This window comes from Lissotriton vulgaris, chromosome 9, assembly GCF_964263255.1.
Source record: "Lissotriton vulgaris chromosome 9, aLisVul1.2, whole genome shotgun sequence".
NCBI classification, from domain to species: domain Eukaryota; kingdom Metazoa; phylum Chordata; class Amphibia; order Caudata; family Salamandridae; genus Lissotriton; species Lissotriton vulgaris.
Window position 1 is genome coordinate 1,229,296,099 of NC_141697.1, and position 18,636 is coordinate 1,229,314,734.

Consider the following 18,636-nt stretch of genomic DNA (forward strand, 5'->3'; position numbering starts at 1 on the left):
TCCTGGTAACAAGGGTTTAATGGCATGGCAGCTGCGGAACATCTGAGAGGCCAACTTTTGTAAGGGAAAAGACTGTTGATGAGGGATCCGAAGGGAATCAGATGTTTTTGTAAATAATAAGATTAAAGGGTAGCCCCTGCTTAAGATAATGGTATTAGGGGGTTAACTATAAATAAAAGATAGGTCCATCTTTATGCTAACTCCGACTGACTACTGAGTTAAAACCGCTGGAGTTAAACTGTCATTCGCTGCATGAGAAATGTTTGGGAGCTCCGCCACCTAGTGGATAAAGTTTGCAATGATTGCATGACTGAAGGCAGGGACCACAGTACACTGCGGTGGATGGGGTTTGGGGGAATACAGCTAGCTCCAGGCCCTCCCTGTCAGCAGAGTGGTCCGAAAAATGCTTCATTAGCCTGCTTTGCTAGACCACCTGCAATGGGGTGAGCGGTGGGAGGGGAGTGGGTGGAGGGGGGTCTGATTTTGGTCGATAAGCAGCCACAGGCAGGCAGTAGTGTACAGTCTCAGAGGTCTCTCCTCACGGGTCCGTCCTCAAAGATATAGCATCAGTGGAGGGAACTGCTTGCAGGGGAGGCCTCCCTTAAGTAGGCCGGGGCAGGGAACTTTGCTCCGTTCGTGGAGTTTCTCGCAATCATCAGAGTTCCCAAAAACTCGTAGAGGGGAGTTTTTCCCTTACGTGTGCTTGTGGTAAGTTAGCAAGTCTGAGCGAGGAAACGCCAATGCTAGACCGCTTCCCAGTGAGATTTCTCAATGCGGAAGGTCACGGATGGTCGCTACTGCTCACGTTGAGAAACCTTTTGTTCGCGTTGAGGAAGCTGTCGCTCGAGGAAAACATCTACTCGAGCAGCAGAAAGAAACAGCACGCTTTTGCGCTGTGCAAGATGCCATTCGCGCTGATTTTACAGTGAGGGACAAACACCTGCACTAAAAATCGAGTGCAAACGGCGTGAGGTAATGCACTCCGCCGCTTGCAGAACTAAGCGTAGCTTGGTGGAGTTTTTTTGTCACTCCGCAGAGTAACTCCGCAAACTCCGTCCAGGCCTACCCTTAAGCCCCACTCCATTCAGGCAGCAGCATCTTCGAAATCGTTCTCTTTTACTGGTCGATAACTGAAGAACAGTTTGGCTCAACCAAAAAGACAAGCATTGTCAAAGCCAAGAGGTCTTGCCTTTAGGATGTGTTGGATTTGCAATACTTTTTAGAGATGCCGTACAACATCACCGATGCTGTGCAGCCTGGCTAAGGAGTAAACAAAAAATAGGTGCTATAACCTGACTGCCTTCCTCATTTTGTAGGTGCGCGCAACAAAACTGCATGTGCCTACAAAATGACAGAGGCACTTTTATTTTTATTTACTGATCCCCTGTAGGTGGAAGCAACACAAATGGCACAGTGGGGAAGGGAGCAATAGAGGAGAGAAGCAAAAATACCAGAGGTCAGGGGAAAGAAGCATAAACACCACAGCGGTCAGGCGAAAGAAGCAAAAACACCACAGAGGTCAGGGGAAAGAATCATAAACGCCACAGAGGTCAGGGGAAAGAAGCAAAAACATCACAGAAGTCAGGGGAAAGAAGCAAAAACACCACAGAGGTCAGGGGAAAGAAGCATAAACACCACAGAGGTCAGGGGAAAGAAGCAAAAACACCACAGAGGTCAGAGGAAAGAAGCAAAAACACCACAGAAGTCAGGGGAAAGAAGCATAAACACCACAGAGGTCAGGGGAAAGAAGCAAAAACATCACAGAAGTCAGGGGAAAGAAGCAAAAACACCACAGAGGTCAGGGGCACCACAGAGGTCAGGGGAAAGAAGCAAAAACACCACAGAAGTCAGGGGAAAGAAGCATAAACGCCACAGTGGTCAGGGGAAAGAAGCATAAACGCCACAGAGGTCAGGGGAAAGAAGCAAAAACACCACAGAGGTCAGGGGAAAGAAGCAAAAACACCACAGAAGTCAGGGGAAAGAATCATAAACGCCACAGAGGTCAGGGGAAAGAAGCAAAAACATCACAGACGTCAGGGGAAAGAAGCAAAAACATCACAGAAGTCAGGGGAAAGAAGCATAAACGCCACAGAGGTCAGGGGAAAGAAGCATAAACACCACAGTGATCAGAAGGAAGAAGCATAAACACCACAGAGATCAGGGGAAAGAAGCAAAAACACCACAGAGGTCAGGGGAAAGAAGCAAAAACACCACAGCGGTCAGGCGAAAGAAGCAAAAACACCACAGAGGTCAGGGGAAAGAAGCATAAACACCACAGTGATCAGAAGGAAGAAGCATAAACACCACAGAGATCAGGGGAAAGAAGCAAAAACACCACAGAGGTCAGGGGAAAGAAGCAAAAACACCACAGCGGTCAGGCGAAAGAAGCAAAAACACCACTGGAGTCAGGGGAAAGAAGCATAAACGCCACAGAGGTCAGGGGAAAGAAGCAAAAACATCACAGAAGTCAGGGGAAAGAAGCAAAAACACCACAGAGGTCAGGGGAAAGAAGCATAAACACCACAGAGGTCAGGGGAAAGAAGCAAAAACACCACAGAGGTCAGAGGAAAGAAGCAAAAACACCACAGAAGTCAGGGGAAAGAAGCATAAACACCACAGAGGTCAGGGGAAAGAAGCAAAAACATCACAGAAGTCAGGGGAAAGAAGCAAAAACACCACAGAGGTCAGGGGCACCACAGAGGTCAGGGGAAAGAAGCAAAAACACCACAGAAGTCAGGGGAAAGAAGCATAAACGCCACAGTGGTCAGGGGAAAGAAGCATAAACGCCACAGAGGTCAGGGGAAAGAAGCAAAAACACCACAGAGGTCAGGGGAAAGAAGCAAAAACACCACAGAAGTCAGGGGAAAGAATCATAAACGCCACAGAGGTCAGGGGAAAGAAGCAAAAACATCACAGACGTCAGGGGAAAGAAGCAAAAACATCACAGAAGTCAGGGTAAATAAGCATAAACACCACAGAGGTCAGGGGAAAGAAGCAAAAACACCACAGAGGTCAGGGGAAAGAAGCAAAAACACCACAGAGGTCAGGGGAAAGAAGCAAAAACACCACAGAAGTCAGGGGAAAGAAGCATAAACGCCACAGATGCCAGGGGAAAGAAGCAAAAACACCACAGAGGTCAGGGGAAAGAAGCAAAAACACCACAGAGGTCAGAGGAAAGAAGCAAAAACACCACAGAGGTCAGGGGAAAGAAGCAAAAACACCACAGAGGTCAGGGGAAAGAAGCAAAAACACCACAGAGGTCAGGGGAAAGAAGCATAAACGCCACAGAGGTCAGGGGAAAGAAGCATAAACACCACAGTGGTCAGGGGGAAGAAGCATAAACACCACAGAGGTCAGGGGAAAGAAGCAAAAACACCACAGAGGTCAGGGGAAAGAAGCAAAAACACCACAGAGGTCAGGGGAAATAAGCATAAACACCACAGAGGTCAGGGTAAATAAGCATAAACACCACAGAGGTCAGGGGAAAGAAGCAAAAACACCACAGAGGTCAGGGGAAAGAAGCAAAAACACCACAGAGGTCAGGGGAAAGAAGCAAAAACACCACAGAAGTCAGGGGAAAGAAGCATAAACGCCACAGATGCCAGGGGAAAGAAGCAAAAACACCACAGAGGTCAGGGGAAAGAAGCAAAAACACCACAGAGGTCAGAGGAAAGAAGCAAAAACATCACAGAAGTCAGGGGAAAGAAGCATACACACCACAGTGGTCAGGGGAAAGAAGCATAAACACCACAGAGGACATGGGAAATAAGAGAAAACACTACAGAGAGCAAGGAAAATAAGAGAAAACACCACAGAAGGCAGGGGACACAAGAGAAAACCCTGCAGAGGGCAGGGGAAAGAAGCAAAACAGTGGCTAAGCTGAAGCACTACAAAGAGTGAGGGGGCAGAAGCAGCATGGAAGGTACGGTAGGGTAAGCAATACGTAGGGTGGGGGTAGCAACAGGATCAAGAGAGAGGAACAGGGGGCGCTGGGGAAAAGAAGAAGCACAAGGGCTAAAGAGGGGAATGTGGAGTTGTGGGGTTGGGGACAATTGGGTGGTAAACAATGTGGGAGGCGAGAAACAAACAAGGATGAGCACAGCATAGAAGGGAGGAGTGGGAGAGAAGCAAATGGGTGAGAGAGCAACATGAAGTGCTGCAGACATGGGAACAGCATTGTGAGAGGGGATGCTGTGCTGATGAGTCCTGCTGTCCTTCCCAGGGATGCTGTGATAGGGATGCTGTGCTGATGAGTCCTTCTGTCCTTCCTATGGATGCTGTGATAGGGATGCTGTGCTGATGAGTCCTTCTGTCCTTCCCAGGGATGCTGTGATAGGGATGCTGTGCTGATGAGTCCTTCTGTCCTTCCTATGGATGCTGTGATAGGGGATGCTGTGCTGATGAGTCCTTCTGTCCTTCCTATGGATGCTGTGATAGGGATGCTCAGCCGATGAGTCCTTCTGTCCTTCCCAGGGATGCTGTGATAGGGATGCTGTGATAGGGATGCTCTGCTGATGAGTCCTTCTGTCCTTCCCAGGGATGCTGTGATAGGGATGCTGTGCTGATGAGTCCTTCTGTCCTTCCTATGGATGCTGTGATAGGGATGCTGTGCTGATGAGTCCTTCTGTCCTTCCTATGGATGCTGTGATAGGGATGCTGTGCTGGTGAGTCCTTCTGTCCTTCCTATGGATGCTGTGATAGGGATGCTGTGCTGGTGAGTCCTTCTGTCCTTCCTATGGATGCTGTGATAGGGATGCTGTGCTGGTGAGTCCTTCTGTCCTTCCTATGGATGCTGTGATAGAGATGCTGTGCTGATGAGTCCTGCTGTCCTTCTCAGGGATGGTGTGATAGGGATGGTGTGCTTAGAAGTCCTTCTGTCCTTCCTATGGATGCTGTGATAGGGGATTCTTTGCTGATCAGATCTGTTGTATCTGTTGGTGAATTGTGTGATGGGGATGCTGTGCTGATGAGTCCTGCTTTAAAATTTCGACCCTTGCGAGGAATGTTGTACTTTTCATTCTCCTGTAATGGGATTTTGTGCCTCAGCCTTTTCCTGTTATGCAGCAAGCCTTATTAAGGATTGGATTCCTGGTGCTTTGTCGCTCTCCAGTGGCCATTAAATAAATAGGCGGATCCGTGGGAATAATAAGAGTGGAAATTGAGATTAGAAAAATAATTATTTCAAATAATGCGTAGGAGATTTTTCTGGTTGATTTAGTAAATATTGCTTCCGGAACAGGTAGGATTTGCTTTGATAAAATATATTTGTCCATATTACACATATATATGACATTTCACAAAATATTCACGGGTTTAATTCGAAGATACACCCTAATAATGGCCCAGAAAGGCCTCACTATTTGAGGCCAGGATTCTTCCCTCTTTGGACCCTCTTTGCATATTTTGGGAGGGTCTGCTTCTGGTTGAGTAGTGTCAGGAGCACAGGGACAGAGACACTGTCATGCCTCTGTACGTGTGCGCTGCAACACGCCTGCATGACCCGGGGAGATGGCGGGTGAGTAAAGGACAGGTCGCTTCAACACAGGGAAATACGTCATCATATACTGCCCTTATGCGCATGCTAAAATGTACAGATGAGGGGGCAGATTTACAAGCCCCATGCAACACTTTTACGCCGCCGTTGCGTCACTTTTGTGATGCAGCGGCGTCGTAAGCAATGCGCCACTATGCGACATATTTACAACGTGACGCATCTAGTTAGATGCGTCACATTGTAAAGCCCTGCGCTACATTATACCTGCGTCAGGTATAATGTATGCAGGGTGAGCGTTCGGTAGCAAGGAATCCCCGTAAAAGTGACGCAGTGACATCTACAAGATTTCATTGAGTCACTTTTACGTCCCTGCTGGGTCAAATCCTTACGCCTGTTTGAACCAGGCATAAGGAGTGACGGAACATATTAGGTATAGGGCACCCCTGAGCAGTGCTGGAGTTGCGTTGCGCTTGCAACACAACTCCAGTACTGTGTCACCCTTACGCCAACAGATGCGTCACGCATCTGTCTATCCTTGCGCCATGGTGCGCCGCTTTGTTAGTGTGGTGTATCCATTGTGGGACACCCCCGCGCCGCACGGCCACCAGCTGCTGCGTGTGCCCCTTGCCTGCCCTCTGCCTCACTGCTGCCTCGTTTGTGCCTCGTTTGCCGGCTGCCGCCGCTGCGAGTGCTTTTTCCGCTTTTTCCCTGGTTTTGTCAAGCATTTGTGCTTGTATTGCCGATCTGTGTTTTACTCTGTTTTTGCCCGTTTTTGTCGCTAATTTTTGCCTGTTTGTATTGTAACGTGTGTGCTCTCCTTCCTTGTTGTCCGCCTACCGCGCCGCCCCCCGCCCTCCCTTCCCGCCACCGCCGCTTGTCCCCGCCCCTTTTTCTTCTGTAACCCTCCCCGCTCCCGCCTCCCAGCTGCCCCGCCCACCCGCGCACTTGGCCTTAAATGGCGACCGTGCGACGCAGGTGAGTGTGACCCACTTGTGGGACACCCCCGCGCCGCACGGCCACCAGCTGCTGCGTGTGCCCCTTGCCTGCCCTCTGCCTCACTGCTGCCTCGTTTGTGCCTCGTTTGCCGGATGCCGCCGCTGCGAGTGCTTTTTCCGCTTTTTCCCTGGTTTTGTCAAGCATTTGTGCTTGTATTGCCGATCTGTGTTTTACTCTGTTTTTGCCCGTTTTTGTCGCTAATTTTTGCCTGTTTGTATTGTAACGTGTGCGCTCTCCTTCCTTGTGGTCCGCCTACCGCGCCGCCCCCCGCCCTCCCTTCCCGCCACCGCCGCTTGTCCCCGCCCCTTTTTCTTCTGTAACCCTCCCCGCTCCCGCCTCCCAGCTGCCCCGCCCACCCGCGCACTTCGCCTTAAATGGCGACCGTGCGAACGCGCAGCGGTCACGCGCAGCGGGCGCGCCGATTGTGCGCCGAAGGCGCGCCAAAGGTAAGCCCGTCTGCGCCCGTCCGCGACCGGACCGCGCCCAGCGCCAGGACCCCTGGACCTCGAAGACCTCGACCTACCCGCCTGACGTACTCCGCCGCCACCCTCACCGCACTCAACACCGGCCGACTCCCAGAATGCCACCAAGCCACTCCAAGACGCACCCACGGACCTTTCAGCTGCCACGCCTGCAAGTTCTCCTGCATCCGGACCAGCCCCGCACCAGCACCCGCCAAGTCGAACGCCAGCAGTACCCACCTCAAGTGCATCCTGCTCAACACCCGCTCCGTCCACAGACACGCCATCGAACTCTGGAACCTCCTAGACGCCACAGCCCCTGACGTTGCCTTCCTCACGGAGACCTGGATGAACGCCTCTTCAGCTCCCGACATCGCCATCGCTATCCCAGAGGGCTACAAGATCGTCCGGAGGGACCGCAACGCCAACCAGATGGGAGGAGGCATCGCCATCATCCACAGGAACACCATCCGTCTCACGACCAGCACCGACAACACCCTGACCAGCGCCGAACACCTGCATTTCCAGATCCACACCAACCCGAACACCACCCTCAGAGGCACCCTGATCTACCGACCCCCTGGACCACGCACGCAATTCAGCGAGGACATCGCCGACTTCGTCAGCCCGCATGCCCTCCCCTCCGCTGACTACATCCTCCTGGGGGACCTGAACTTCCACCTGGAGAACAACAACGACCACAACACCAGCACCCTGCTCGACAACCTCGCCAACCTGGGACTCAAGCAACTGGTGTCCACCCCCACCCACCTCGCCGGACACACACTCGACGCCGTCTTCTCATCCAGCACAGACATCAACTTCAGCCACGCCACAGAGCTTCAATGGACGGACCACAGCTGCGTCCACTTCACCTTCAAGAGAACAACGACCCACCAACACCAGCAACACACCGCCCGCAGAAGCTGGAACAAGATCACAGCAGACCAGCTCGCCACCTCCCTGAGCCAACACCCTCCTGCCAGCTCAGCGAACCCCAGCCAGGCCGCCGATAACATCACGAAGTGGATCAGCAACTGCGCAGACGAACTCGCCCCGCTGAGGACCCCGCCCAGCAGACCCGGCAGCAAGAAGGCCCCATGGTTCACCGACGAACTCAAGAGCTCCAAGAAGAACTGCCGAGCCCTCGAGAAAGTCTGGAAAAGGAACCCGACACCGGACAACAGGACCTCCTACAAACTGGCCACCCGGAAACACCACCAGCTGATCCGCGCCGCCAAGAGAACAGCATTCAAGGACCGGTTGGACAACAACGCACACAACAGCAAGGAACTCTTCAACATCGTGAAAGAGCTTTCCAACCCCAGCGCAGGAAACAACGACATCACCCCATCGCAAGACCTCTGCAACTCCCTCGCCTCATACTTCCACAACAAGATCACGGACATACACAGCAGTTTCAACAACCAACCAACGCACACCACGACCGACCTGCCACCCCCCCCCACCACCACCCTCCACGCCTGGACCCCGATCAGCACAGAAGACACCATCCGCACGATGAACTCCATCCACTCCGGATCACCAACCGACCCCTGCCCTCACCACGTCTTCAACAAGGCCGACGCTGTCATCGCACCCCACCTGCGAGACATCATCAACACATCCTTCGACACCGCCATCTTCCCCGAAAGCTGGAAACACGCCGAACTCAGCGCTCTACTCAAGAAACCAACAGCAGACCCCACCGACCTCAAGAATTACCGCCCCATCTCGCTCCTCCCGTTTCCAGCCAAAGTCATCGAGAAGACCGTCAACAAGCAGATGGCCGCCTTCCTCGAGACGAACGGATCCCTCGACCCCTCACAGTCCGGCTTCCGAGCCAAACACAGCACCGAGACCGCCCTCATCGCCGCCACCGATGACATCCGAGCCCTGATGGACAATGGAGAAACAGCGGCCCTCATCCTCCTAGACCTCTCCGCGGCATTCGACACGGTCTGCCACCGCACCCTAACACGGCGCCTCAGCAACATCGGTATCCAGGACAAGGCGCTGGAATGGATCATCTCCTTCCTCGACGGAAGAACACAGCGAGTCCGCCTACCACCGTACAAGTCAGAGGCCTCTGAAGTCATCTGCGGCGTCCCCCAAGGATCATCACTGAGCCCCACCCTCTTCAACGTCTACATGAGCCCCCTCGCGGCCATCGTACGCAAACACCACCTCAGCATCATCTCCTACGCCGACGACACCCAGCTGATCCTCTCCCTGACCAACAACCCCGCCGCCGCCAGAGCCAACCTGCACGAAGGGATGAAAGAGGTAGCCGAGTGGATGACGACCAGCCGCCTGAAACTGAACTCGGACAAGACGGAGGTCCTCATCCTGGGCTCTTCACCCTCCGCCTGGGACGACTCCTGGTGGCCTCCCGCCCTGGGCACCGCACCCAAACCGACAGACCATGCACGAAACCTGGGCTTCATCCTGGACTCCTCCCTCTCCATGACCAGGCAAGTCAACAGCGTCTCCTCGGCGTGCTTCAACATCCTACGCATGCTACGGAAGATCTTCTGGTGGATCCCCTCAGAGACCAGGAAGACCGTCACCCAGGCCCTCGTCACCAGCCGACTGGACTACGGCAACGCCCTCTACGCCGGGACCACCGCCAAGCTCCAGAAGAGACTCCAGCGGATCCAAAACGCCTCAGCCAGACTCATCCTCGACATCCCACGATCCAGCCACATCTCCGGACATCTGAGAGACCTTCACTGGCTCCCCATCAACAAGAGAATAACCTTCCGCCTCCTCACCCACGCACACAAAGCCCTACACGACCAAGGCCCGAGCTACCTCAACAGCCGAGTCAACTTCTACGCGCCCAAACGCCACCTCCGATCAGCCAACCACGCCCTCGCCGCCGTCCCCCGCATCCGAAGAGCGACTACAGGAGGAAGGTCCTTCTCCTACCTGGCCGCCAAGACCTGGAACTCCCTCCCGTCCGACCTGCGCCTGACCCAAGACCACCTCTCCTTCAGGAAGAAGCTGAAGACCTGGCTGTTCGAGCAGTAGCGGCACCCCCCCTCCCCAGCGCCTTGAGACCCTACGGGTATGTAGCGCGCTTTATAAGTGTCACTGATTGATTGATTGATTGATTGATGGTGGAGCAAGGGTTTTTTTGAGTCACGCACAATAGCTGGCGCATCCCTGCATAGGGATGCGCCTGTTATTGTAAATCTGCCCCGAGAAATCTACAACATAGATTTTAAGGTGATAGCCTTGAGTGTGTCTGGCTTAATATGCGGCTACAAACGACTCCCCCTTGTTGTACAGTTCCATTGGAACCTCTGTTTTAAGATTGCTTAGGGTTTAAGGTACTGTTGCTAAGATCTGTGTTGTATTTAGCACGGCTCAGTGTGCACTATTAGTAAAATAGATTAGGTGGTTAATGCACTTACTGCAGTGATGCTCAGTGTTTGTAATCAGATGGGCACAGGTTTGATTTGAATCATGATAAAATAACTTCAACAAAAAAAGTCCAAATGTAACTTGTCAGCAGTGGCAGTGATTTTTGAAACTTGTGTAGTGCCAAAAGCAGGTACAAACGGCACCAGGCGCTAGAACCAACTACACCATCTTCTTACAGATTGATTCAATGGAGAGCAGGGTTTGGCAGGAGGATTTGAGAAGGATGGGCCCGATTCACAGAACTAACTTAAGACAAAATCCTAAACTTACTACTTTCGGTATTCACACAAGTTAGGATTTTGTCTTAAGTTTGTCTTAAGACAGACTTAAGAAAGACTTAAGTTAGGATTTTGTCTTAAGTCTGTTTTAAGACAAATTTAAGACAAAATCCTAACTTCTGTGAATACCAAAAGTAGTAAGTTTAGCATTTTGTCTTAAATTGGTTCTGTGAATCGGGCCCGATGTGCTGTAAAGATAGTGGGGCCGATTCACAGAAGTAATCTGAGACAAAATCCTAAACTTAATACTTTTGGTATTCACAGAAGGCATTTAGTAGTAGTAAAGTTAGTATTTTGTCTTAAATTAGGATTTTATCTTAAATTAGGATTTTGTCTTAATTTTTCGTTTTAAGACAAAATCCTAACTTAAGACAAAATCCTAATTTAAGACAAAATACTAATTTAAGACAAAATCCCATTTTAAGACAAAATAATAACTTAAGTCAGTCAACAGTCAACAACAAGCTTTATTCGAATTTAGTTGAAAAATTCATAAAAGCATACAGGGTAAAAACACAATAAAAGCAGAGATCAATTATATTCATTACAAGGACACTATCTGTACAAGGTTAACAACAAGTCATTCTACTAATAAAATCGTTTTTACAATTCATCGTAAACAGACCCTAGCAGCTTTGTTACAAGGGGGCAGGTATATAGTCCTGGGGTAAAAGTCATGCAGTTCCCATGTTCTGATTGGTCCATCTCCCATATATGACTGCCAACATCGGAGATGTTGGATGACTCGAGGGTCCCTAAAGTTGACCAAAACCAGGTCTCCCGGTATGTCCTTGGGGATAGATCCCAACCACCCTACCCTTCTAACATTTAAGATAATTCCATCGATGTTGGGTGGTAAGGGTCTATTCTTTGTCAACCAGAAAGACACCTTGTTTGCCAGGTCTGCTGGTCTTTCAATTTTGCTATTAGTGAGCTCGGGCACGCCCGAGAGGATGGACACAAAGGGTGCTGCCTCCGGCGGTAGATCTATATGTTTAGCCCTTCTTTGCGTGTTACCATGGATTTGGAAATTCCCCTTTTTTGGCGTGAGTGGTTTAAAATGCCCGTCTCTGGGTGCAAGACTCTGGGTTAACGGGAGGTTTGATGTGACTAATGTTTTAGATGTTTTGGGGGCAAGTGCATGAGTATGAACGATATTACTTTGTACTGGGAGAATTGGGATATCGGTAGTGACTAGGGTCTCAACTTGATTTTTTCCTTCAATACTTTTAATGATTGTTAGGTTCGCCCTGGTGGTTTCCTCTATGGAGCAGAGCTTTTCCCCTATAGCCTCGATTCTTTTTTCCAATGGGGAAATTAAGGACCTGACCAGGAGTTCAATCTGGGCCAGTAGTTCAGATGTAGTAATGATTGTTGTCGGCTCCAGGTTTGAACATACCTCAGATGTTTTAGGGTTGTTGTTAATGCCTAAAAGGAGACTTTCATGCAATCTTTGTAATTTAGCTACTTTTCCCCTCTGTTTAGGCCCTTTGCGCTTTCTGTTTGGATAGGATACCTGAACATTTACTGGTCGTTGTGTAATGTCTGTAGGTGTTGAAAGAGAAGGAGTACCAGAATGGCTTGAGTTTAGTTCAAAAGTAGTAATAGATTGGGGGCTGGTATTTCGCAAAGCACCTGCAGAAGCATTAGTTAAGTCATTCCCGTTATCAACATTGGTATACACAGTTTTACAAAGCAAATTTAGTTCATTCAGTAAAGAAATTTTTTTTGTTTGTGTTTGGTCTTGTGGCTCCATAACTGAGAGGTTGCTGGATGCGGATTCTTTACAGAGACTCTTTTCTACTCTTTCTATACCGGATTCGATGGCCGATGTGGTCCTAATTAAGTAATTGTCCAATGTCCCTTTCTGTTGCCCCCCCTGGGGGTTGTTATTCGTGCGAAGCCCTTTGTCAGTCATATTATAGGTAACTTTTATGGGAATAAGGGTATGACAGGGGGCTAAGGTAAAGCCCACATGCTCCAATAGTCTGACAACGGGGAGGTAAAAGGATAGTTCAGTTAGGGATACCAAAGGAAGTATGATGACAGTCGCTTAGATGGATTAATTAGTTTATAGTAACTCTTTTTTACCTTGAGCAAAAGGCGAAAATCGAAAGGGGGTGGCCCGTCCCGTCCTCCTCTGGCCTCCGAGGGCCACAGAGGGCCCGCCCTTTGCCCGGGCTTCGGGCAAAATCCTAACTTAAAACAAAATACTAATTTATGACAAAATCCTAACTTTACTACACTAAATGCCTTCTGTGAATACCAAAAGTAGTAAGTTTAGGATTTTTTCTCAGATTTGTTGTGTGAATCGGCCCCGTAGGGTCTGAAGGAACACTCTTGAAATATTTGAATACCTTTCTGATCCATAGCACTCCTAACCCTTACCAGGGATGTTGGTGTTCACCTATCCCAAACACTTTTCAGAAGATTGGCTTTCATACAATAAAGTCTTAACGTCCGTAGCTAGTCTTAGCCTGTTGTTTTTCATTACAAATGTCTCCGTCCCTCTTCTTCCCCGTGTATAAATGCCAACCATGACACAGTCGCCTGACCTCTGCCTCTTTCTTCTTCCCCCACCCTCGCCAAGGCACGAGCTGCGACAGCTCCTAAAGCGGCAGATGAACGAGAAGTGGGCGCTACAGAGGCAGACGATGGCCAGCCAGGCCAAGGAGTCTGTGGAGGCGATGGACGCCGACCGCTCGGCCGTGCTCCAGGAGATGGAGAACGGGAGGACCCGGGCCTTGTTCCTGAACAAGTATCGGGACGAGAACAAGAAGGTGAGGGTGGAGGTGGGGGGGTGAGAGGCGGGACCTTAGTGTAATGACCGAGGCCTCGGATGGCGCACAGATACTCAGACATGAGCAGCAGATAAAGCATCCATGCCTGTCTATGGTGATGTGAGTTTCACCCCCCATGCGTCAAGTGTGCGTGTGCTGACAGGAAGTACTCCCCTGCCTGTGCAGATGTGAGGCTGCAGCCTGCTACCTGTGCTCTGACTGTGATGTCTGAGTATGGGAAGGCTGGTACTCCTAGAGGGATGCTAGGACATTTAAATCTATACTTGAGCAATCGAGAGTACACTTTGGGCATATGTTCAAGGAAGTGGAGGAGTGAGGCGTTAGCCGTCATGGCTTAATGCCTCTCTCCGCCACTTCAGACACACAAGGCTTCACCATATTTACAACGAAATGCTGCAGCCTTGCGTTTCCCCATGCGCTGGTGCTAAACTTAGCAGTGTAGCACCAACATAGGCACCCTTGCACCATAGTGCAAGGGTGTCTGCTTGCAGGGGAGGATTGTTTATTTGTAGGAAGGTTTCCCTTCCTCTATATAAACAATCCTTAAATGCCATTTTGTCACTTCTATGTGCGCTGCTTCATGCAGAACACACGGAAGTCACATAATGGCATATTTTTAAAGATTGTTTATGTACAGGAAGGGGGACTTTGCTTTTTCCATGTATGGTGCACAAGACAGCACACATGGAAAAAGCAAAAACGAGGGCAAATAAAGCATTTCTCCCCGTTGCGCCAAGTTAAGAGCAGGTTTTCCCTGGGCTTGTACATATGCCCCTTTGTTTGTAATCACATACAGCATAAAATAATTAAAGTAACCTTCTGTGATATAATGTATGGTAAAGTAGCCTGATTAATCAGCTTCCATTATCTAATGTGGAGTCCTGCCCTTCTGTGCATAACATAGATGAAGTAGTCAGAGCAGGCTCCCTCTGTACTCTGTTACATGATGAAGTAATTGTAATCTAATTCAGGATAAAGGATTTAAAGCAATATACCATAATTCAGTACAGAAGTAATTAGAGTATTTGTCTAGTGCAATGAAAAGCAGAGCTGAATATTTAAAGTGGTGTCCTTCTGTGAATTGCTAAAGGCAAAAGTAATCAGAGTGATCTTTTTCTGTACGTACATGATTGTATTTCATGCTCTACATCTGGATCCAGCAGCATCTGGGGATGTTGGGGTGCTCACATCTGAATTCTGGGGGACCAGAGATCCTCTCTCTTCACCTGGCCCCTCATCACCTATCAAGAGGTTACAGAAAGGCTGAGAGTGGGGCAAGGGATGTCCCACCCTATAAACCTCCAGAACTGTAGCAGTTCCTATGCCCAGCCACCCTGGAGTGGCCAGAGCCAAGCCTGAGCAGCCTTCTTTGCTAGGGGAGTCACCTCTTACCTGTGCAAGTCTTGCAATGACTTTTGCCATCTTCCCATCTAGCGGGGCATGGGCATGGCTTCGTTAAGACTTGCCTGGTGAGGGAATTGCTTCGTTAAGACTTGCCTGGTGCGGGCATTCCTTCGCCAAATCTTGCCTGGCGCAGATATTGCTTCGTTGAGTTGCCTGGCGTGGGCATTGCTTCTTTAAGTCATGCATGAGCATTACTTTGTTAAAACTAGCCTGGCAAGGGCATTAGTTCGTTAATATTAGCCTGGTGAGGGAATTGCTTCGTTAAGACTTGCCTGGTGCGGGCATTCCTTCGCCAAATCTTGCCTGGCGCAGATATTGCTTCGTTGAGTTGCCTGGCGTGGGCATTGCTTCTTTAAGTCATGCCTGGCATGAGCATTACTTTGTTAAAACTAGCCTGGCAAGGGCATTAGTTCGTTAATACTAGCCTGGTGAGGGAATTGCTTCGTTAAGACTTGCCTGGTGCGGGCATTCCTTCGTCAAATCTTGCCTGGCGCGGATATTGCTTCGTTAAGAGTTGCCTGGCGTGGGCATTGCTTCTTTAAGTCTTGCCTGGCATGAGCATTACTTTGTTGAAACTAGCCTGGCAAGGGCATTAGTTCGTTAATACTAGCCTGGTGTGGGTATTGCTTCATTAAGACATGCCTGGGGTGGGCATTGCTTTGTTAAGACATGCCTGGTGTGGGCATTGCTTCATTAAGACATGCCTGGTGTGGGCATTGCTTCATTAAGACATGCCTGGTGTGGGCATTGCTTCATTAAGACATGCCTGGTGTGGGCATTGCTTCATTACGACATGCCTGGTGTGGGCATTGCTTCATTAAGACATGCCTGGTGTGGGCATTGCTTCATTAAGACATGCCTGGTGTGGGCATTGCTTCATTAAGACATGCCTGGTGTGGGCATTGCTTCATTAAGACATGCCTGGTGTGGGCATTGCTTCATTAAGACATGCCTGGTGTGGGCATTGCTTTGTTAAGACATGCCTGGGGTGGGCATTGCTTTGTTAAGACATGCCTGGTGTGGGCATTGCTTCATTAAGACATGCCTGGGGTGGGCATTGCTTCATTAAGACATGCCTGGTGTGGGCATTGCTTCATTAAGACATGCCTGGTGTGGGCATTGCTTCATTAAGACATGCCTGGGGTGAGCATTGCTTTAAGACATGCCTGGGGTGGGCCTTGCTTTGTTAAGACATGTCTGGTGTGGGCATTGCTTTATTAAGACATGTCTGGTGTGGGCATTGCTTCATTAAGACATGCCTGGGGTGAGCATTGGTTTAAGACATGCCTGGGGTGGGCCTTGCTTTGTTAAGACATGTCTGGTGTGGGCATTGCTTTGTTAAGACATGCCTGGGGTGAGCATTGCTTTAAGACATGCCTGGGGTGGGCCTTGCTTTGTTAAGACATGTCTGGTGTGGGCATCATGTCTGGTGTGGGCATTGCTTCATTAAGACATGCCTGGGGTGAGCATTGGTTTAAGACATGCCTGGGGTGGGCCTTGCTTTGTTAAGACATGTCTGGTGTGGGCATTGCTTTATTAAGACATGTCTGGTGTGGGCATTGCTTCATTAAGACATGCCTGGGGTGAGCATTGGTTTAAGACATGCCTGGGGTGGGCCTTGCTTTATTAAGACATGCCTGGGGTGGGCCTTGCTTTGTTAAGACATGTCTGGTGTGGGCATTGCTTTATTAAGACATGTCTGGTGTGGGCATTGCTTCATTAAGACATGCCTGGGGTGAGCATTGGTTTAAGACATGCCTGGGGTGGGCCTTGCTTTATTAAGACATGCCTGGGGTGGGCCTTGCTTTATTAAGACATGTCTGGTGTGGGCATTGCTTCATTAAGACATGCCTGGGGTGAGCATTGCTTTAAGACATGCCTGGGGTGGGCCTTGCTTTATTAAGACATGTCTGGTGTGGGCATTGCTTCATTAAGACATGCCTGGGGTGAGCATTGCTTTAAGACATGCCTGGGGTGGGCCTTGCTTTGTTAAGACATGTCTGGTGTGGGCATTGCTTTATTAAGACATGTCTGGTGTGGGCATTGCTTCATTAAGACATGCCTGGGGTGAGCATTGGTTTAAGACATGCCTGGGGTGGGCCTTGCTTTGTTAAGACATGTCTGGTGTGGGCATTGCTTTATTAAGACATGTCTGGTGTGGGCATTGCTTCATTAAGACATGCCTGGGGTGAGCATTGGTTTAAGACATGCCTGGGGTGGGCCTTGCTTTGTTAAGACATGTCTGGTGTGGGCATTGCTTTATTAAGACATGTCTGATGTGGGCATTGCTTCATTAATACATGCCTGGGGTGAGCATTGGTTTAAGACATGCCTGGGGTGGGCCTTGCTTTATTAAGACATGCCTGGGGTGGGCCTTGCTTTGTTAAGACATGTCTGGTGTGGGCATTGCTTTATTAAGACATGTCTGGTGTGGGCATTGCTTCATTAAGACATGCCTGGGGTGAGCATTGGTTTAAGACATGCCTGGGGTGGGCCTTGCTTTATTAAGACATGCCTGGGGTGGGCCTTGCTTTGTTAAGACATGTCTGGTGTGGGCATTGCTTTATTAAGACATGTCTGGTGTGGGCATTGCTTCATTAAGACATGCCTGGGGTGGGCCTTGCTTTGTTAAGACATGCCTGGTGCAAGCATTTCTTCGTTCAGGCTTGCCTGGCATGGGCTTTGCTTTCTTAAAACTTGTCTGTCATCAGCCGTTTCTAGGTGTTTTGCCACCCTAGGCGAGATTTGAAAAATGCCGCCCCCTCCCTTTTCCTACCATCACTCTCTCCCCCTGTCATCCAGGTGTTGGGGAATAGAGGCCTGCTTTGGTGCCTCTGTATCTAGTCTGGACTGTCAAATCCGTATTAAAGTAAGTCATCTGTGTCAATTGTTGTGGCTATGTAAGTGTTATTGCCCTGTTCTGAGGGTATTAACTCAGTTATACTATCATGGGCTTGAGTTGGGAGAACAGTAGGGCTACTGGCCTCTGCCACCCCCAATCACACCCAACACAGGCAGATACACCCAGGGCTTTAAGTGGGCCGAGTCTCACCGGGTCTGAGCACCGGCAGTTTTTTAAAGGGGCCTCGAAATGGGTCTCTTTCGGGCTCTGTTTTGTGCCCTGGCACAGGTGGTCCATTTTTTCCAGACTGCAGTAACAGCAGGCACATTGTTGTGCGCTTCTCACACTGCTCACTTCTCACCAGTGGAGAAGTTATGGCATGACGTCATGCCAGGTGTGTGCTGTAGGGGAAGGGAAATCCTTTAAAGAGCGTCAGTTTCTCTCTGGATTTCACTTCTCTTTTTTTAAACTCAGGAGCAGCAACATTGTGGTGGTGTCACCAGGGCTTCAAGTAGAAGCTTTTTCAATATTATATACAAGCCATAGTTGTTGCTTACTTATCTTATACAACTAACAACCATTGACGAAGCAAATATTCTTGACTGGATGCAATGACAGAAACAGCATAATACAAGTCGGGCAGCACATTATGCTAAACACATTTTTAGCTTACCTGTTTTTAGGCAATGTCTTTGATTACATTGGCCACGCCTCTATGAGAGAACACCGCCCCTGTTTTTTTCATCCCAATTAAAGCCCTGCGGGGCACAAATAACGGGGTGATTAATTGGCATATTTAATTCAAAGTGACGTCATAATGTTAAACTCTCATAAGATTTCCCAGTTTTGAACCTGCCTATTTTACAAAATCGCTCATTTAGCATGTTTTCACACAAAAGTGAAAGGATATTTTTTTTCTTTGTATAAATCA

At 49.5% G+C, this 18,636-nt stretch overlaps 1 protein-coding gene across 1 annotated transcript in view; it reads left to right on the top strand.

The window, feature by feature from the left end:
- Positions 1–18,636, top strand: part of LOC147693120 (uncharacterized) — a 131,786-nt gene that overhangs the window by 98,728 nt on the left and 14,422 nt on the right. Inside the window, exon 6 of the mRNA XM_086939369.1 lies at positions 13,249–13,438. Coding sequence (XP_086795495.1) covers positions 13,249–13,438 — 190 coding nt within the window. The remainder of the gene's footprint in view (positions 1–13,248; positions 13,439–18,636) is intronic.